General features: G+C 37.7%; 1 protein-coding gene across 1 annotated transcript in view; it reads left to right on the plus strand.

Moving 5' to 3' along the window:
* si:dkeyp-14d3.1 (transmembrane protein 132C) overlaps window positions 1–22,911 on the plus strand; it is a 257,247-nt gene that overhangs the window by 165,798 nt on the left and 68,538 nt on the right. The window contains exon 4 of the mRNA XM_038299362.1: window positions 14,603–14,789. Coding sequence (XP_038155290.1) covers window positions 14,603–14,789 — 187 coding nt within the window. The remainder of the gene's footprint in view (window positions 1–14,602; window positions 14,790–22,911) is intronic.

Raw genomic sequence — 22,911 nt, forward strand, 5'->3', positions numbered from 1 at the left:
AAAAATAATTTAAACAAAAATCCAAAAATCTCACCAAAAAACCAGGAGACATAAGGAGAAAACACACATGGGGAGCCAAGTAACAACAAAGCAACAAGAAACCAGCAAGGAGGAACTACAAAGGTGATGTATATATGGGGAACAGAACTTATATGGAGCAGGTGTGGATAGAAGTAACTAGAAGGAAACCAATGGGAAGGAAGGTGACACTAGGGGTCAATGGAGAGTAACTGGGAAATATACAGTAACGTGAAGATAACTGTAAACAATGACTGAGAAAAATAAAACTAGAGCAAAGAATAATGACTGCTGAATAGGAGATAACTACAGTTCAACGCTTAGACTTAGACTCAATTGTATTTATCCCTTGGGATTACTCCTTCAGGGAAATTCTGGTTCCAGTAGCTTATAGAGAGTACAAAGAGAAAAAGCAAGATGCCATTAAAGATAAAAATAGGACAGACAATATAAAAAGGGTGTATACAGTACCAAAAAAGCATAAAAGAAAAAAGTTGTGATGTCCTGGAATATGTTTCCCTTAAATATAAAAATATCTGCACAGTAGAGAGCTAAGGGACGACTACAAAGTAGTTTACTTGGGTTATTGCACTTGCACTGCAGAAATGTACTGACCATATGAATAAGTGAAGCTTAAACAGACTACACAGTAGTTGACTTTGATTATTGGACTTGTGTTGCAGAGATGTACTGACCTTACAAATAAGTTTAAAAAAATTACGCAGGCTAAACAGTAGTTGGCAGGTGTTATTGCACAGTGAGAGAGAAAACATTGCACATGAGTGACAATAGTTAATGTTTGCATAAGATGTCTAAGGGGGACAATGGGACAAACTATTTTGCACTCTTACAACTGGCACAAAGTTAGATATTGTTTATCAGTAACTTTGGGAATTCTTTTAGGGTTCGTAATGTAAAAATATACCAACAACTGCTTTAAAAACATGCTCTTTGACACTATTTTTCAATAAGGCAAAAATGTATTAATCTTACTGAGCTCTAAATTTATCATATAGCTATTTCACATTGGGGAGTGGTTAGGGCATAGAGCTTGGAATCCTGAGGTTCTGAGTTTGAGCCCCACTCCCTCAGACTGCCACTCTGGGTGTCTGAGTAAGACACTTAAACCCACACTGCTCCCCGGGCGCCCCACGATGGCAGTTCTCTGCCCTCCCAAAGGGATGGGTTAAATGCAGAGGTAAATTTCCTCAGAACCAGGCTCAATGTGAGCGGCCATCTGCTGAGACTGACTGGGGTTCAAGGAGACAGAAGCAGACATAAAGAAAAAAGCAAAGATAAAAATGAATGCTATCTAACAGCTCCCTAGAAAACACACAGCCAATTATTTGTTAATAATTAACCTTCACTCCATTCTTTTTTGCCTTTTGCGGTATACAAAATAATAATGTCCTGAAATATTTCGTTCGGTTTTGGTCTCAGAAGGTCCGGTTTTGCTGTTTTTAAAGGGTGAGGTCTTTGTCTTGGTCTCAACTCCATTCCTGATTTTAAGAACAGCAAACTTGATAAATATGTTAAGAACTTTAGAATAGAAAGGAAAGATTTTTCATATATGTAATATGTCACTGCATTGGTGTTTGTCAGGGTCAGATATCAAAGGTAAGGGTTTGAATGTTGAGGTCATCAGAGCAGGTACTGTGTTTGGCAAGCAATATTGAACTTTTATGATCAGAATAATTCAGGATGTGTTATTTTCATCACATAGAAATTGTAACGATCTTCAGCTATTGAAGTATATTTGGCAAGTAGACTCCTGCTGGGACCTCCCTGCACGTTCTTTTAAATGTAAATGTGGGCTGCCTGAGGCTGGCAGAGTCTCAGCTAAAACCCTTTGCCTCCCATCAAGAGCAAAGAAAAGAGCCAAATCACTGACAAACATTACTCTAGCGACGTTTGCAGGCACGCATTACTATAACCTTATTTGCAGAAAGACAATATTCTAATTACTTCGTGTAATTGCCTTTCGTGTAACATGTTCTATTTATGTCAAAGCCTTTATAAACACAATGTTAATGCATGCATGTCCCTTGAAAATAAATAGTTACACAGAACTTCTTGTGGGCTTTTTTTCTGCAGCTTGAGTTGCAGAAGGCTAAGTCAGAAAAAGACCATGCATAGATAGTTTCAACTTGTCTACATTAAATCAGAACACTTCATATAGTATGTAGTGGCATAAAAAGAGTTTTCTCACTTTAGAGTACTTTTCTATTTTTACCATTTTTCTAGTGCCTAAATATTGCGTCCATCAAACAAATTTGATAAAGGATAGCAATAACCTGACTGAGATAAAATAATTTAAAAAATTAAATTAAATTCTTTGCAAATCTATGGGATACTAGCGCACCGAAATAAGAGCTGTAAACTACAACTGAAAGAAAAATAGTGATCATTTTCAGGAGAGGCTGGTCAACTGAAAATAATTTACAGCAGACTGATAATTAAACAAGGAAGTCATAAAACAACAATCCAGAACATTATGTAAAGCAGCATAGATTGGCTCAGTTGAGGTCAGTGTTTATGATTCAAAAATGAGAAAGAAACTGAGAAAACATGACATCAATAATAGAAATTCAATCACCAAACCACTGCTGACCTAAAAAAAAAAGAACATAAATACTTTTCTCAGATTTGCCAAAGTCTTGGTGAATCACAAGACTTTAAGGACAATGTTCTTTAAACTGACAAGACAAAAATTCAACTAACAAAAAAAACATGACAAGTAATTATATTGCAGTTCAAATACATATCATTACAATAAAAAGTACAGCAATGATAAGAATGTATAACTTTTTGGAGGCTTTAAAACTTTTTTAAAAAGTGTGCAGAGGAGTGAAAAAAAGTGTGCACAAGAATTAACATTACCAGTGCAAAATAATAAAACCAAATGTAGCAAATTAGCACCAATAACAAATAGCTGCCATCTTTCCATTGAACACATTTTTTTTATCTTGTCCGTCACTCTAACACTCTTCCTAAAAACCAAAATGCTGCCTCAAAAACAAAACCAATAAGAATCTTTTCGTAATAACAAGTAGCATTTTTGGATTAAATACTAGATACTAGATTAAATGCTAAAATTATAAGCTGTCTAGCGGTTCAAAATAACTGATTGTTTTTAGATGCAATGTATTATTCTAAAAGCCTGTTGGCTCACCTGGATCTCCAGCCAGGAACTCTACAGACATGCAGTTAGTTGTTCCCAACTGCAGTTTCACAAAATCGCTGTAATATTTCTTTGTAGTTTTTTTTTAGCCACATGCAGAATCACGCAGAGAACCAGTGAATTTTTATGTTTTATTTACAAAGCACCACGGATCTGGAAGTGGAGAACTGCAGTAAGATTGAACATTTGAACCTATTATTATTATATAGTTATTATATTTTTATGAACTTTCTGGTTGGTCTGAGGGGAGGAAACAGACTAATCAGGAAGGAGGACTGCTTGATTTGATTGATTTTGCTTACTTGAGAGATGAAGGGGAGGTAGCATGGATCTGTAGAGGTTTGATTCAGCAGGCTTTGCAGACTGTACCAGAGAGGTCCAGGAGGATGTGAATGAGATCCTAGAATGTTGGTACTTGCAAGAGACGTGGTGCTGTAGAGCAGGAAGGCAGGTGATGAAGACTGAGAACTGCCGCCCACAGGTGAGACCTTTTCCTTGAAGATTGCAGACAGAATGATATTCACTGGTTATCTGGAACAGTTGGTGTCCATATTAAAAGATTTTCACAAAAAGACAAATTTCAACAAGAAACATATTCCTAGCTTAGGACTTTGGTTGGAATACCATCAGGGGTCAAAGAGAGAAAGTCCTTCGCCCTTTTTTACACACAAAATTTTCTTGTTACAGAAATATTCTAAGGGGCTGCAACAAATGGGCCGGCCCAGCCACCAGCAAAGATCATCTCTGTGACAAGAAGCTCACTGAACCCAGAAAAACGCCGGAGACCAATTGCTAATGTAATGAGAGTGCTATGGGGTGGTTCTTATGTTTTAAATCCAAACTCTTTTAACTGTAAGCTGTATAATGTTGTGTGAATGATCAACAAAGTCTAGAAGCATATAAATCGAGGGATGAGTGCAAATAAATTCACCATTAAACTTTCCACTTTTTATATGCATGGTCATAATACAGTATAAGCTCATTTTTTTAGCGCTTCACAATCTATATTTTGAGGAGAATTTCTTGGTGGATTGATTTCACTTTTACTAGTTGGAAGATATGTCATTTCACTCCCTATAAATTAAGATAAAGACCACTATAACTTAGGGCTTGTATGATAGATGCATAACACTCCAGCATTCAAATGATGTCATGAAACGGGACAGATGGACCCAGAATTCAAGGTGAGATAGCCAGTAGGAAAATTCAAAACGTTTATCAAAACAAAGCAGAACATAGCAGAACAGAAATAAAGCGCACTGCTGTGGATCTGTGGCAGCTGCAGGAGGGGGACAGGGAACCGGCCAATCACTGACACTCTCTGGTGGAAAGAAACACTGGTAAGTGACCACGATCATCTGAAATAAAAAGGCAAGTGAGTCACTTACCTGGTTTCACAGTTCAGTCCATCTCCCTAGAAAGGAGTGCGATCCAGCCGATGGGCTGACTACCAGACGCGGCATGCGTCGCCTAGAGTGTCCCAGATGGTGCAGCTCCGGAAAGTTGAAGGAGGCCGATCCAGGTCAAGGAAAAACAGAGCCGGCATGAACAGTTCAGGAATCCAGAACACCTCTGCTCTATCAGAGGTTTCCACCCAAACAGGAACAGCAGGATCAGACTTCCAGGAATCCACAGAGCTTTCAGGCAGGTTCAGAGTCCAGACAGTTGCAGAAGCGTGTCAACACATACACATACAGAAGCAGACAGGCAGGCTCAGATGCAGACAGGCAGGCTCAGTGGTTGAGGGAAGCAGGGACGAGACGTTCCAGGATTTATGCAGGACTTTACACTGATCTCCTCTTAGGAGCCAGGCTTACGGGAATAAAACCTACCCTCCCCATGTTCCAAGCTCCGCTCTGCAGAGAGGGATCAGAACAGAATCAGAAGGCGAGACAAACACGAAACCTCTCAACCCACTGGCTGCCAGACACCAGGACATGAAACAGGGAATAAACTAAAAACCAAACAGACAAATAGAAAACAAATAATGATCTAGCCCCGATTGCTCGGGCTTAATGGAATATAAAGCAAAAGACGCAGGTGGATGACATGATTGATCATTAGAAAACTGGGCAGAGTTAAGCAGGTTAGTGAAATGATCAATAAAGTTGAGCTATCAGGCCAGATTATGACAAATTATCATGTTCTTTACACTAATCTTCAGCAGTACTTCTAAATCAGTTTGTCAACTTCAGTTTGCAGACTAAGGTACTTGCATTTGGGCTCTAAAAATTGCAGTGAGCAACTCAACTTTAGTTATAAAATAAACATATAAATTCATTTTCTCAATCTTTATGGTGTTTGCCAGCTTGCTCTCCTTTTCACTCCTTAGCGCTGTCTCCTGCAGCACAGTACAGCAAGTTAGATTGTTGGATTACATCTCTTCCTGTTTTACCACCCTGCAGGATTGTCCCCGGGAGCAATAATTGGAAAGGAAAGTACCAGTAGACTAAACCGATCAATTGGCTTTTTCAGTGTTGTGTCACTTATTTAGCTAGCCTGTCCAGAGTTTACACTGCCTGATACCTAGTTGTCTGATAAAATAGTTCAGTCTTTGATTCTTGTAATAGATAAGTGTGTTTAACATTACACATATGTTATGCCAGATATATCATAGTGAGCTTGTATGAGAGAGGATTAGTGGAATTGTTACTTGTGAGGTGACTAATTGGCGAACTGGTAAAAAAAACAAAGTAATTTTACCTGTAGGGTTAATTGCAATGGAGATCTGAGGGGCTGTCAAATGTCGCCATTGCTGTGCTTTTGAATAATGGCATTCATTTCCCACACAGCTTTATATAGATGTATAAATAGCTGCATCAGACATCTTCACCCACAGCATTATGATGCTAAGGTATTCACATATGTTTTAAAATGTCACTGCTCCAGATCTGCTGGTGTCATTGTGATTAATGGGCATCCTCACTGACTCTAAATAGCATCCTCTCATTCCTCTGTGCTATTCTGATTGAGTTTGTTATCAGCATCTCTGGCAGTACATTGTCAAGTCTGATATCCTCTACCGTCTGGTTTCTGATGCCCGGGGGGGTCAGCTACCTCCAACTTTAGGATACATCTACAGTACTGTTGCTTTCCCTCCTTCTTTTTTATTTTGCTTTCCTCTGGTTACCTTTCCAACTTCAGATTTTGTAGAAGTGGAGCTGATGCCAGCTGTATGTCACACATTCACAGGGCAAGCACTTTGTTGTAAATAAATCTGACCCGGAGCTGGAAGTGAACATGAAATGAACAGATTCCTTGTGATGCTCATGAGATGACCCTAACATGGAAAGGAGAGTTTAACCCAAGATGACACAAGTTTTTTTTTGGTTGATGTCAGAAAGTTTGAGTTTTCAGTCTATGTCAATATATGAAGCTGTCAAGTGGTCAACTACATTCAACATTGTCATTATGGACAGTTTTATTTTTCCAAATGTTCTGAAAAAGCACACATAGAAAATACGTCCTCTATATTTCAGCTCTACCAGTTGTAACCGCTGGAAGGAGACACAGGGAAGACGGCTTTATCCTGAGGAGGCCAATGCATCATTTTTGGCCTGAAAATGCCTTGGAGGCCCTAGTAAAGTACTGGAGAGTGCTGCTGTGATGTCTAGCTTTTCACACTGGGGCCGATCTCAGGTGGGGCAGTGACAATCGATGGATTGTCCCAAGGATTGTAAAAATAAAATCATACTGCAAAAACTCAGCAGCATGCTAGGTCCTAACACTTCTCTTATCCCTCAAATGTCAACCTCTTCGAAAAAAGGTCTTAGCGGACTCTGAGTTAATGGCAAGATTTGGCAACTGGATGAAGAAAACTGGATGATAATTGTTTAGAAGGGTAAATTTGGTTCTTGACTGGTAGGCCAAGTGAGGACTTAAGGGTTTTGTAGGGAAGTCAGTGGTTGCAAACAGTTGGTCCTAGATACAGTCCATTAGATGATGCTTCTGTAGACAGCCTAAAAGGTTGGTTATACTTCCCGCAGCAGTGTGGTGCAATGAGTTTGTCGCAGATATTTTTGATTTTAGTCCAATATTGAAGTGTGGTCTGCGCTTTGTTATTCCATGCCACAATGCAAGATGGACTATCAGGGATCCAGGTGGAAAAAGGGTCCCAGCATTTTTGCGCACCTCTCTCTTCTAGCTGGTCCAACTTCACGAGTCGTTTTCCGCAATGGCAGTCATACAAACAAAATAAGCCAGTAAGGTACCAAACAGGAAATACGCATAGTGTAGAGCGGATGTATATTTGACCAATCAGATGCCTCCTGTCTGCAGCATTGTCTGCTCTCACCTACAATTTTGGAGAGGTGCACCAGAGTGTCTGCGGAGGGGGCGGGGGCACATTTGCCTTCAATGCAACAGACATGCAGAAGACCTAGTTTCTGAGTATAAATCAGCCTTAAGTAGCTGGGAAACTTAAATTAAAGACAAATTATTAAAGCCTCCAAAAAGAAAAGGGTGCATTAATGTACAAAACTACAATCAGTATAGTTCAAGGTGAAATCCTCCTGGGTATCTACACATAATCTACAGTACAACAAGAACCATGATGATGTAACACCTTGAAGTTTTTTTTACTTTAGTTCCAAAAAAACACAATTTTCAACCCAAATAAAGAAAACGTATCAATATTATATTTACATCTATCATATTACTATTATATAGCTTATAGCTTAAGGAGGGCATGTTGATCTGTTCAGCTTAAATATGAGAAAAATTTAATCCTTTCTCCAACTGCTTCCCTTTTCCTGAGATAAAATATTTTAAATGTTTTTGCTATGATTTCAAATAAGATTACCTTCAAATATATATATTTTTAATTTTGAAAAAACAAACTTAATCTTACAAATGTATTTTATCTTAATAGGGCACCTTATTTTAAAAACTCTCTAACTCTCTATAGTGGTCTTCACAAGATTAATGATGCTGCTGATCTGACCATGAAGCACTGTCAGGATTTTAGGATATAATTCATTGTTCATGACTGTTTTTATACATTGTAGTTGTGTGTCCTCCTATACATTTATACCACTCATCATATTAAGCATTTCCTTCTCAATACTTTGTCATTTTAAACTAACCATGTTTGCAATCAAATATAGACAAATCTGCCAAATAAAGTGAAAACACAAAATTGACCTTCAAACGTGTAGAGCAAGGGAGATTGAAGTTAACTTGTTCAGATGATGACTTGCAGAAACTGGTCTCGCCTTGTGATAAGGTCCCTTGTAAACTTTAATCGCTGTGATTTCTCTGGAGAACATGTTTGTGCATTAATAGGTTGAACAGTACACTACCATTCCTTAGTTCTCCAATTGTTCCTGTATGCAGAAACCAAATAAAGTAATACAGTATATCTATGTTTTGTCTACCATTCATTTTAGAGCTTTCTTTAATTTTTCCCTTTTTTTATTTTTACCATAAAATGTACATATTATAGACTGTAAATTCAAAATTATTACGTTTGAAGCAATTGCTTTAAGCAATTTTGCTAAACTGAGAAAAGAGAAAACAATGAACAATTAAACAGTTTCATGTTTCAGATCTACAGTACAAAGACTTACAGATCCCAGTTTGAAAGAACAGAAACTAATTAGTTTATTTTAATTAAATAAAGTATAACTTATGTATTATTGAGTAGACAAAAAAAAATCATAAATGTATTTTTCCATTTGAAAGTATTTTCAACTTAAACAATCCTCGCCTAATGTTTTGCTGGGTTATCCTACTGAAATATAAACTGTCACTGTAGAACTGTAGATTAAGCCAGTTAGCAGCCTCTTTTATCATTGAACTCTTTTTATTTTCTATCCAGTAAGTTTGACCTGCTTTCAAAACTCTACTTAAAAAGAGCATTCCCACTGAATGCTGTTGTCACCATAACATTTCACTGAGGATGAATTGAGGTTTACTTGAATTGATGTACAATACAGCATTTGTTTTTCATGCATTCAAAAATCTTACATTATATATTCATCCATGCATTTTCTATCATGTTTACTCCCAAGTGTGGTTGCGAGGGGTGCTGGTGCCTATCTCCAGCTGTCAATGGGCGAGAGGCGGAGTACACCCTGGACAGGTCGCCAGTCCATCGCAGGGCAACACTGACACACAGGACAAACAACCATTCAAAGTTCACCAAAAAGGGGTCAGATAGGAAGGAGTATTTAGCAAATGGTATTATTTATTCACAATTAATGCCATATGTCAGCACAAGGTCCAAAGTATGAAGATGAGAATGAGTGGGATCTTTGCACATTTTAAACAAATCATATTAAGTCTAAAATGGCATTAAAGGCTTAATTTAAGCTATCACCTTCAAGGTCATCGATCCATCCATCCATTTTTCATCACGCTTTATCCCAGATGGGGTCGAGAGGGGTGCATGTGCCTATCTCCACCTGTCTACAGCGAGAGCCAGGGTACACCCTGTACAGGTCGCCGGTCCATCACGGCTTCAATGTCATGATTAATACATGTATTAGAATCCTTTACTATAATTACCTTGTCCATATTTAACACTGAATTATGAAGGAAATTTGAAAAAAAATTTAAAAACAGAATAAAAATCCTTTAAAAATTGGGAGCAAGGGTGGTTATATGACACCAAGTCCCAGTCTTAACATAAGACTTCATGGATTTTAAAGTAGAAAATATGACTACAAGAATATAAATGTAAAAAGAGATTACCACTTTGCTGTTGCATTTGTAAATAAAAAAGGTTGAATAACACATTTGATTTACTGTCATTTCTCACTTCAGAATTATTTAGTATCTTTCAAAATCTTACATTTGAAATAGAAATGCTAAAGGGATATAAACACTGTTTTGCAAATACACTTTAGACAAGACTTTATGAACTGCAGCCATATTATTACTCCTTGTCAAGTGTGATGATTTTTATTCTTTTTTTGTGTGAAAGCAATCTGCTAGAAGTAGAAATCTCCCTGTTCTGAGGAAAGTAGGCCATTTGTGCTAATGACTGACAGTGGTTTTCTGTGACACTTCATGTCTATCACATACTCAGTGGTTTATTTCTGGATCTTTAGTTTATCATATATTCACTGTGACTTTTTAAACTGAAAAATTTAAAATTAGTTTTCTTATGTGAGACAAACTTTATTGCGTCTTTGGCTTACAAACAGAGATTAACATCTGTCTTCTGTCTACAGCATTGGGGGACAGTTATGTAAGTCGATGCTTGCACTCTCACCACGCTGATTGGTGCAGCGTTATGAAATGTGACACAAGTTATTTAGTTGTCACCTTAATTATTTATATACACCTCTTTTGGATGTGAAAATTGGGTTGTTGTGCTCTGCTATGCAATAAATCCTCCATTCTCTCAGTGTAAAAGTGAATGTTAAGAGAGTGTCCTATGTGAATATGAAAGCAGCAGATTTAGAAAGCCGTGTATTTCTATTATTTATCATTTTACTGTTTTAAGGACCCTTTGTATATTTCATGATGTTATACATTGTCTGCGTTGTCTTTTCAAACAACTGTATTCTTTTAAGAGGTTTCACCCATTGTATATACTGTATAATCCTATCTTTTTGATTTTTGTTTTGCCTTTAAAGGTTTTATAATAATGTCTGGAGATTTGCAATTTTTGCATGCAGAAAGATCCTTTTCTCAAAACAAATTGGTGTGCTTATTTGCTCCTCTCTTTCTGTCTGTTTGTTCTCGCCAAATTACGTGGCAGCCTTTTACACCAGTGTAACACAGAGAGCCTGTGTGAAATTTATTGGCAAGGAGTTGCTGCCATTTGACACACAAGATGCAGCTAAAAGATCTCTTGCCATTTCACATCCCCTCCAGCTCCTGTCTAATGCTGACCTTTTCCTGCCTCCGGGTGTATATTTAAACTGTGAGAACTGGAGACTTATGGCGCCATGGGAAATTTTTATTAGCAATGTTCTCCATTTGTCTGGCTTAATTCAGAGCTGCTGTGGATCGTGCAGAATCGTGCTGTATTTTTACGGTCCTCTAGAGCAAACAAGGGCGCCGGTGACAAACCTACCCGTCAACACCTTAGTAGGGGGTGATGTGTAGTGAAACGTTTCTTTAAACTGTCCTGAGGAAAGACCCAAGACGTTAAACTGCAACTTATTTTTGCAGCTCCTAAGACCTGACATAAAATAGATATAAAAAAGGTCATAGATCAGGCTGAACTGTTGCTGATATGAACTGTATTCTTTTTTATTTTTGGATTGATCATCGTTAGATCAGACAAGAATGAGGAGTTCATAGAACACGAGGGTGCATTTAAGAAAGCATGTAAACCCATTTCCCTTTTTCACATTTGATTACAATGCATCCACAATCTAAAATATGTTTCACAGAGATTTGATGATACAGCCTATTGCAAACTAGTGCTACCTGTGAAGCAAGGAAGGAAACTGATTTGTTTTTTTATTATCTTTTATAGAAAAAATAAATCTTAATAGTGTGGCTTGGTTACCCATTCAACCAATATGGTTCTAAAGACTCTAAATAATTGGCATCAAAAGCCACCCATCATCAGAGAATAAAGAGAAACTGAAATCTGTAAAAGGACACCATTAAAGAAACAATTAAGCAAAGCGAGCCTACATTAGATATGCTGCTGAGATCCACTGGGAAGAATTTACTTAGTACCCATAAGCATACGGAGGACATAAAAAATGAGGAAGGAGGTGGTCTGATTAGAGGATACTAAATTAAAAAATTTGCAATGCATAAGAAATACTACTGTATGCTAGTAATATTAGTAATTTTGTGGTTGGGGAAGTGTTGATCTAGTGGTTAAAGCAGTGTGCGTCTGCTCTATGAAGGTTGCAAGTACCCGGTTTAATCCCCACAGCCTGCACTCTGGGTCTCAGAGCAATACCATTAACCCTACACTGCTACCCGAGTGCCGCACAGTGGCAGCCCACTGCTCCCCAAGGGGAACGGTCAAAAGCAGAGGTGAATTTTTCCAGTGGGAGATTAATAAAGTTCAATTATATTTATCTTATCCACTAAGAATCGAACAATATCTCCACTGAGACAGATGGTGGTGGTAGCATCGTGCTTTTGGCGATAGTTGTCTGCAGGAACAATGAAGCTGCTTAGAATACAATAAAAGACAAACAGAATAGAGGTCAATAATGAATTACTACTTGGAAAGAAACTATGCCAAAAATGATGTGAGACTAGGCTTGAGATACACTAGTCTGCCAACAACACTAAATATACAGCCAGTGGAACTATGAAATGGTTTGCATCATAGCATGCTCATTGCTATTATGGCCTAGTCCATGTCGATAACTAAATCCGTTGGAGATTCTCTGCCAGGGCTTAAGAGGTCCTGGTTCACAGACACCCTCATACATTGTGACAGAATTTGAATAGTTTTACAACTTATTGACTCTTGAAGTTGGACCTAAATTAATACAGGCAAAAGGAGAAGCACCAGGATTTGGAGGAGATGGATAGTGAAATCATGTTTACTCTGTGATTTGTTGCAAAAATTGTAGTGCAAAAAATTCACACAAAAGGTTTGTAGGATGCAATCATGCAACAGGAAGCCTCCCCTACAGTATCTGCTTGACAAGCTACAAACAACAGCTACAGATGGCTCTCTTTGCCAACGTCCCGAAACTCAACACAGGGCAGTTGTAAATAATCGCTCTTATGTGACTTGTCTCCAAGAAATAGAATTAGTTATGAAATAGGAAAGTTTTTTGACATTTTCAAGGATGAAGTGTCAGAAGACCTGAGTAGAATTGATTGAAATCATGTGATATAGGAAAGTTGCAGACTGTAGTGTATGTCGACCTCACCTCTAATAATAATAATTGAACTTATTGAAAAACTTACCACTGTATTTAAACCATACCCTTGGGGAGCAGTGGGCTGCCATTTTGTGACGTGGGGAACAGTGTGGGGTTAAGGGTCTTTCTCAGAGACCCAGAGTTGCAGTCTGTGTTAGTGGGGTCAAACGCAGAAACTCAGGACTCCAGGCCCTATGCCCTAACCACTAGGCTGCCACTCCCCACATCTAACCTCACTGATTTGTTTTGGGACGAGCAAGAGCTACAAAAATGTAACATTTTGTAAGTTTCTTTGGTCACATAATACCATGGCATGTGAAGGCCCACATATTTCAGCTCAAATTGTAGATGCATGAGTTTTGCCTTTGGCTTGGCTGGAGGAAGGTAAGCAATCGATCCCTCTTTGACAAGTTCCATAGGAAATGAATAGAGAAGGAGCAACCTTGCCTGCTCAGGTTCTGTAATGTACTAGATCGACTTTAACCATTCTGCTGTCTGACAGCCAGCGGCTCATCTATCAAAGATAGATTTCATCCAGATTTCTGACCAACGTCGGTGAGAGCTATACGCAGGTGGGAATTATTGTATGGACTAGAATGGTTTCCATTTGTAATGGAGATAATAACAGAGCAGAGTCTCTGCAAATGAGGAGTCAGGTAGGCATGAGGTAAATCAGGCACTGGCATAGAAAGCTATAAAATTCTGCATTAAGTAAAATATGAATTGTCAAGCTTCGTAAATGTAATAATTAAACTGCATTAAATATGCGCTTAAATGCACTCTTTTATGTGATCGTCCCTTCACTTTGGAGCAGCAGGACGCTTCCTGTCAGCCTCTATGTAAAATCCCTGTTGAGCTTGAGCCTCGGCCTGTTGAGGTGAGAAAGTAGAGCCCTGATTGGTTACGTCAATACGTTACTTCCAGTGAGGCTAAACTTCTAAGGAGGAGGGGGGTCATGAAGCTGGCTGCTCAATGCTGCTTGGCAAAGAAAGACTGACAGCGGCCAGACAGTGAAGAGGTTTTCCTCATGAGAACAGTCATCTTGTGCTAAACTCTTGCCTTGGTTTCTGGAGTTTATTATTTCAGAGCACTTCCCAACAGCTACTTTCACCCGTTATATTGATGTATTTTATGTGTTTTAACATTTGTAAATTCAATACATGACGTTTGGATTTAATCATCACCGTTGAGCCTCCCTTGTTTCAGAGAGCAGAAGCCGCCACTGCAATGAAGCTAATTACCATGAGGAACGGTGGCATGGCAACTGGAAATGATGAACAAAAATAACTTATAACAAATAGGAAACATAAAACTGAACCAAGAAGTAAAAAAAAAAAAAAAAAAAAAAAATCTAATTATAAAAATTAAAAATGAATAATGATCCCTGTTAAATAAACAAAATGAAGCAAGACTTAATAATACATAAAATTTAGAAAGTTCGAGTCAAAAGCTAAAAGAACCATAAATCATAGGAGTTTCTACATATATGAAGCTTTGTGAGAAGATGTGGAGGGTATGGATACCTAGCACTGTCATTTTTTCACACCAACCTATGTTTTACCCTTCATTGATATCTTTTTTTTTTTTTCTGTCTGTGCTACAGATCTGAGATGGGAGCTCAGAGGGTGCTCCAGGTTGATCTGAAAATGGAGAGCTTCCCAGAGCCGACAGGCAGCCGTTGGATGGCCTGGCAAGTGGAGTACCCGGCCATTCGTGCCACCACACAAGAGGTCGAGACAGAGATCCTCCTGGCACAGGAGGAACTGGCAGGCATTGTGCCTCTGGCCATGGTGAGTGATGTCTCATCCAGCTCAGTGGAGCACCAAAACACGCTCTTTTCTCCGCATGTAAAATGGAGCATTTAAGTATTCTCAAGCACCACTTTGTGACATCACCTTTCGTCCCGTTTTATTCTATTACTAAATTAAACCAGTATGACCATGATGTTCTTCCCATCAAGGCCTTTCAAACAGACACTTGTTAAATTAACTAAAAAATCTGTTCTCCAGAAACTCATGGAGCAAAACAACAAACAGGAATGCCATCAGTAATCTAAACAATGGTAAAACATCACAGCGGATTACATAAATTGAGTAGTGTTCATATAACTTCACTGGTAATAGATAGATAGATAGATAGATAGATAGATAGATAGATAGATAGATAGATAGATAGATAGATAGATAGATAGATAGATAGATAGATAGATAGATAGATAGATAGATAGATAGATAGATAGATAGATAGATAGATAGATAGATAGATAGATAGATAGATAGATAGATAGATAGATAGATAGATAGATAGATAGATACATACATACATACATACATACATACATACATACATACATACATACATACATACATACATACATACATACATACATACATACATACATAGTATAATTAATGTTCTAGTGTAGAATAAGAGCATAAACATCTTAAAGAAACAAACTGGCAGCAGCACATCTGATATTTCTTTTCAGGATGGTGTCGCATCCAAACATCAACTGTATGCCAGCTTTTAAAGCTGGTCAGATAAAAGTTTAATAATTCATAAAAATTTAAGACAATTTCTTTTACTTTGATCTCATCAGATTTAGTTTTAGTAAACCATCTACACAGTTAAGCAAGGCAATTTAAGGGTATTTGTAGCACATTTTAGTAACGAGATAATTCAAATTGCTGTACATGAATAGAAAATAAGAAAAGAAAAACACGGAGAAAAGTAGAAAACTCTGCATGAATTTTTAAATACACGGTGGAGCCATTTGGCTTCATAAATGTTTCATACTTTGTTTAAATTTGACAAAGCCTTCTACAGTAGCTGCATTTGCATTGTTGTAAAGCTATTTTCACACAGGTGCTGGCCTTTCACACCTACTGAACTTCTACTGTTTTCATAAGGAAGGTAGAGGTGGTAATAAACTGCAAGCCCTTGCCCAAGGCCTGCATTTAGGATCAAGGAAAGAAACAAGTGTATGTAGCTTACAACAGGCCTCAGATTGGATCTTGAGGTGGGCTTTGACCTAAGGGTAGGCCTAGAGCTGTATGCCTCTCTCATCATGGCCCAGGGAGTCTGCTGTGTAGATTCACCGTTGCCAGAGTTCATGCAGGTCATCCCTCATACATTTCAGTAGCTTCGTTGTGCAAACCAGAGAGTGCTGCCTCTGATACAGAGCAGCAGCGTTTGGCTGAACAGCAACAAACATCAGGTGTGTTGACCAAAAAAATAAAGACTCAGGGCTGATCCTGAAAACTGGAAAAAAAAAAAGACACCATTTATTTTTATTTTGGATCTCTGATCTGTATGATGGAGACCCGACAGTTGTGTTATTCCCATTCTCCTAGTATAGCCTATAGCTATGCAGATGATTGATGCCTGTGGGTGGCTGTTCCTGGATTTAGAGGAATACGAGGCATGCTCACCCACAGATCCATTCTCTGGATAATTGAAGCGGCATTTTTAAGGCTCCTGTATTATCTGACTTCCTTTTCTCGTTTCCTTTTCATGTCACTGATGTAAGAGCCTGCTTTGGGTGCTCTAGGAATATAGAGATGCTCCCACACTTTTCATATGACAAAACCCAAGAAGACAATTGCATGATTCTTTTGAAACGGCTTTGTTTGATAACAAAAAGCATCAGACATAAAAAAAAAAAAAGTAATTCTCAATTATTTCTACACAGACATTTTGGATGTATGTTTTGTTTTTATACTCATGTAAAGCTCATTGTGAAATTTTCATTAAGAATTAACACCGTCAATCAGTCAGTCGCTCTGAGTCTCATTGTTCTACTCATTTTACATCGTGAGCAAATGTCATTGCTCACCAAAAGGAATATTATTTTTCAATCATAGCAGCAATAATCCATCTCAATAAAACCGATTTTACGATTATTTCCTCAACTTGGATAAAGTGTGCTTTTCTGTGTGTGTGTTCGCAGGCTACATTTAGATTTATTTCCTTTCCTCAGTTTGATTTACTATCCAGTGCAACAAACCTGTAGGCCAGAAAAGCACTTAAAATAATCTCCCTGTCCTTTTTCTGTACATTTTTTCAAAGATTTAACACGCTTGACTTTTTTTCAACAGAAAATAAATTAATTGTCTAAGCTAAGTTTTTCTTAGTGACAGCTAGCTCTCATTAAAGTAGTGTCTTGTCATTATTTGAATATTAAAAATCTCAGCTTGATTATATAATTGTAATGTAGGGCCAAATTTAAATCATTCTTGAATTTAAGTCATGAAAATCAGTTCAAGAGCAAAACTTTGTCCACAGGGTGCTGTTTGGAAACCCCCGGTGTAGACAGTGCCAAGTCCTGTTTGACGATAACATTTTCATTATGCTTTCATAATTATTATAAAGGGTCTTGATTCTTGAAAATGAAAACATTTTACCTATAAAGAGTTGTCAGCACAGAGAAGCTGGAAGGTGTCCAACATTGATGCTGTTAACACTAAACAGGAAAAAAACAAGGTAGAGCATTGGAACCCTCACTCCACTCTTCCCTGGAGTCTTGGCTCTTCATCTCTAAATCTCTAAATGAAATTAATATTTACCTTCCTCTGAAAAGATGACTTCAGACCAATAAGCTAATATCAATTCCTTTATCTTTAGCTCAAGTAAGCCGCACATGACATTTTATCTTAGACCATATGCATACAGTACAATATCTTTATATATATATATATATATATATATATATATATATATATATATATATATATATATATATATATATATATATATAAACAATGTAGTTCTCACAGCTTTCATTTGTAAACTGATTTAGGAGTGTAAGGATCCAAAAACCTTCAAGTCAGCCTTATCATGTCCAAATAACTTAATGTCTATTGGAAGGCTCTGCCACATGTGCATTATGACTGCTTCAGTAGGGATGGATTTGCCAGAGCACGTTGTGCTATCTCATTTTCCAAATGTATTTTATGCATAAGTTGGGCTTTAGGTTCCCCTTATTTTGATATAAGCACGTGCCCACTGATGTGTTTGTATCTATTTTATGATAAAACTAGAAAAGAAGTTTATAAAACCTTACTAAAATAGCAGCTTTTCTATAAAAATCGAAGCAAATATTTACAGAAAAAAAAATCTTCTTTTTAGGTACCGGTAACGAAAATACATTTTTGCACACTTTACCTTGGCCTTAAACTTCTTTTTTATTCTCACTTTTTTACTTATTCGTCTCTTCCTCCTCATTCCTCTTCTCATGCTTTTTCATTTCATTCTCTTCCCTTTTTCTATGTTCCTCCTTATCCCATTATCTAACTCCTACGAGTTAGATATTGCTGACTTACATTATCCTGTTCCACAAAAGACATTGGCCTTGTCACTTACTACAAACAATAGCAGCAGTTAGTGATAAACCTAAAGCAATTTATAGTGTTAGAATACAAATACAATATAAAAGTTAAATTAAGGGTGCTACACAAACAGGCAAACACAGTTAAGGAATTACTCATTTTATTTGTATTTGTCTAAAGCTGGTATAAATTATGATAGTAAATGTCACTGAACAGGAAATCAGAATCCTCAGCCTTATATTTAAAGTGCAAGTGTAAACGAAACGGTCAACTGAACTTAATGTATGAGATTGTGTCTTACTATTATCAGTAGTTATATTATAAACATGAAAATGATGAATGCATAAAAGAAAAAAAAGAGGCATTGCATAAAATTTTTTGGCAAGGGCGTTGCCAAGTTGCCGTGATGTCACGGGCTTCGTTCGCCGTCTAGCTAAATCGATCTGTGGAATACATTGGTAATGCCAGCTAAACACAGTACTCGAGTCGAGGGGGGATGGCATCCCCCTTTATAAAAAAAATCTTAAAAATCATCTCCCTTCTTAAATGAATGTGTAAAATTTTATTACTGAATGTGTAAAATGTCTACTATATATTAACAGTAATGTCAATGATATTGCCCTTTCAACATTTGGCAGGCTGTGGGCTTAGGAGTAGCCTGAGCAAAATAAATAAAATCAAAGAAGTGGCCTACCATGACTATGAAGCTGATCCCAGTGGGAGATTTGTCCTCTGCATTCTCCCTAACTATGTAGAGGCAGTGATAGCCATGTCAGTCCAGGGACTAACGGCAGTTCTATTGCCTTGGTAAAGGTCAATGACTGGCGTACCTGACATGTAACAACCATACGATGCATATTGCTTTAGGTAAATATACTATATTAATTAGGCTATGAAAAAAAATTCCATGATTGAAGACAAAGCTGAAAGGCCAGTGAACCATCAAAATACCATTGCTTAAGCTTTGAGCCTATTCGGCGTGTGACTTGAGTGGTGCAAAAGACATACAGGTGCTGGTCATAAAATTAGAATATCATGAAAAAGTAGATTGATTTCAGTAATTCCATTTAAAAAGTGAAACTTGTATATTATATTCATACATTACATACAAACTCATATATTTCAGATGTTTATTTTGTTTAATTTTGATGATTACAAATGACAACAAATGAAAATCTCAAATTCATCATATCAGAAAATTAGAATATTGTGAAAAGGTTCAAAATTGATGGCCCCTGGTGCCACACTCTAATCAGCTAATTAACTCAAACCACCTGCAAAAGCCTTTAAATGGTCTTTCAGTCTAGTTCTATAGGCTACACAATCATGGGGAAGACTGCTGACTTGACAGTTGTCCAAAAGACGACCATCGACACCTTGCACAAGGAGGGCAAGACACAAAAGGTCATCGCTAAAGAGGCTGGCTTTTCACAGAGCTCAGTGTCCAAGCACATTAATAGAGAGGCGAAGGGAAGGAAAAGATGTGGTCGAAAAAAGTGTACAAGCAAGAGAGATAACCGCACCCTGGAGAGGATTGTGAAACAAAACCCATTCAAAAATGTGGGGGAGATTCACAAAGAGTGGACTGCAGCTGGAGTGAGTGCTTCAAGAACCACCACACACAGACGTATGAAAGACATGGGTTTCTGCTGTCGCATTCCTTGTGTCAAGCCACTCTTGAACCACAGACAGCGTCAGAAGCGTCTTGCCTGGGCTAAAGAGAAACAGGACTGGACTGCTGGTGAGTGGTCCAAAGTCATGTTCTCTGATTAAAGTAAATTCTGCATTTCCTTTGGAAATCAAGGTCCCAGAGTCTGGAGGAAAAGAAGAGAGGCACTTCATCCACGTTGCTTGAAGTCCAGTGTAAAGTTTCCACAGTCAGTGATGGTTTGGGGTGCCATGTCATCTGCTGGTGTTGGTCCATTGTGTTTTCTGAGGTCCAGGGTCAACGCAGCCACATACCAGGAAGTTTTAGAGCACTTCATGCTTCCTGCAGCTGACCAACTTTTTGGAGATGCAGATTTCATTTTCCAACAGGACTTGGCACCTGCACACAGTGCCAAAGCTACCAGTACCTGGTTGAAGGACCATGGTATCCCTGTTCTTAATTGGCCAGCAAACTATCCTGACCTTAACCCCATAGAAAATCTATGGGGTATTGTGAAGAAGAAGATGCAATACACCAGACCCAACAATTCAGAAGAGCTAAAAGCCACTATTAGAGCAACCTGGGCTATCATAACACCTGAGCAGTGCCACAGACTGATCGACTCCATGCCACGCCGCATTGCTGCAGTAATACAGGCCAAAGGAGGCCCAACTAAATACTGAGTGCTGTACATGCTCATACTTTTCATGTTCATACTTTTCAGTTGGCCAACATTTCTATAAATCCTTTGTTTTTATTGGTCTTCAGTAATATTCTAATTTTCTGATATGATGAATTTGAGATTTTCATTTGTTGTCATTTGTAATCATCAAAATTAAACAAAATAAACATCTGAAATATATGAGTTTGTATGTAATGTATGAATATAATATACAAGTTTCACTTTTTAAATGGAATTACTGAAATCAATCTACTTTTTCATGATATTCTAATTTTATGACCAGCACCTGTACAAGGCAGCTGTGGAGCCAGGTAAAGATTATGTAGAGAAGTTTTGAGTCTGGCAAGCTAGTGTTTTTTTATTTTTATTTCACCACCTATAAACTTGGCAATACTGACACACTCTGACAGCAGGTCAGCAGCATCAATTTGATGTAATGACAGGGTGCAAAAACATGCTAAGCAGGCAGAGCATAGACAGGTAAATTTATGTTGGCAGCTACCAAGTCATCAACCATGCCCCTAACTCCAAAACAAATGTTTATTACTGATCTTTGTTGACTGACTTTATCCCAATTAAAGCCTCTTATTAAACACACTTTTTTATTGCTGAAGCAGCAGCCATCAGGTCCGTTAGCCACAGGCTGCCAAAGCGGGTCCAAACCTTCCAAGAAAAGCTCACAACATGATTCCCATATCTGTTGTTATTCTAAGTTCCATGTTCTCCCTCACCATCCTATGGGCTTTTATCCTGAAATGTGTTTACCGGTGGCTCCAATGTTTCTGCTCAGAGGTCCTTCAGGGATAGCAGGGCATACACCCAAAAAATCCACCTCTTGGTGCAGCAATCTAAATATCTGAAGAGTGGTTGTTCACAACATACTGTGCATTACGTGTTCCAGGTCAGCCTCCTAACAGCAGGGCATTAGTAAACATCAGCTATGCCAGGTAGCATTTCCATCCCGCTCTGTCCCATACAAATGTCCAATGTCAGAAATGCTGCTGTAGCACATCCATATAGCGTTATGTATCTGCAGCATGTGACATGATATCAGTCTGCACATGCGCATTGTCACAGGGTTCGATGGATAGTCGGGTAGCACGGAATGTCATAACAAAAGCTCCACATCTGCCTCTTCTCTCCTGTGTCCTTTTGTGTCCTTGGTTTTGCATAATTCCAAATGTCTTAATTTTTTATAGTTACAGTTCTTAAGTTGATACAGTGAAATATAGATGTATTATCAATGTATTCAACTGGTAGCTACAGGGCGAACAAACCCCATGACTATTTTTTTTTACTTTGAGCACATATTTCTAGTCATTCCTTAATTCAAGAGGCAGCTGAAAAAGAGCATTGCTTTATAGATAACTTTTGACATGTTTTTTTTATTTAAAGGTCTTTTAATCTAAATATGTTGACGCTTCTTTCCATCGTTTGTTATTGCACCAATGCCGTCTTATTGCCTCAATGATATGCCATCTGGACATTTTGAATGGTAAATATTTAAACTTAAGTTCTTTATCCTAGTATGCTGGCCATTTTGATAATCAGCAGGTGTTACTCCTATAACCTTATTACCAACATGGAAATGCAAATTGCTAATTTCACCAATGCAACACTGCCAAAAACCTGAGAGGTCAGTGTGATTGATAAACTACTTTTACAAAAAGTAAATTCTCTGGGGGAAACTTTCTTAGGTTTAGTGAGGACGCAGGCAGCAGCATTCTGAATCAAATATAGCTGTCTGAATATTTTTAGGTAGTCCTCTGAGGATAAAATAACAGTAATCAATTGATTTTGAGACCTGTTTTAAGGCAACCCTTAAAAGTTGCTGTGATTTTAATTGCTTCTCTAAACTTTTCTGAAAAGCAGTTTTGGTTATTTTGTGTAAAAATGATGCTGAACGAAAACACCAGCCTGTGTTTGCCTTTCAGTCAACTTTCCATTAATATGCTTGAATTTAATTCTCTTACCTTTTGTAACATACTCTTTTTGTGGAGGATGTTTGATTAAAAGAAGCTGTCAATTCAGCAGTTTTCCCACTGATTGCTACAAAAAGCCACAACATAGCATGTATGTATTTTCTTTTAATCCCCATTACGTAAAGTTTTTCTTTTTTTTTTTATTCCTGTATCAGTTTGCACAAAACATTGACTCTGGGATTTTGAGGTTTAGGTATTTTTTATATTTATTTAAAATTCAAAAATAGAATTCAACTTTCTGCCTTTATTTTCATTCTATTTAGGTACATTTGC

Source organism: Cyprinodon tularosa, unplaced genomic scaffold, assembly GCF_016077235.1.
Source record: "Cyprinodon tularosa strain WSP-4 unplaced genomic scaffold, ASM1607723v1 ctg426, whole genome shotgun sequence".
NCBI lineage: Eukaryota > Metazoa > Chordata > Actinopteri > Cyprinodontiformes > Cyprinodontidae > Cyprinodon > Cyprinodon tularosa.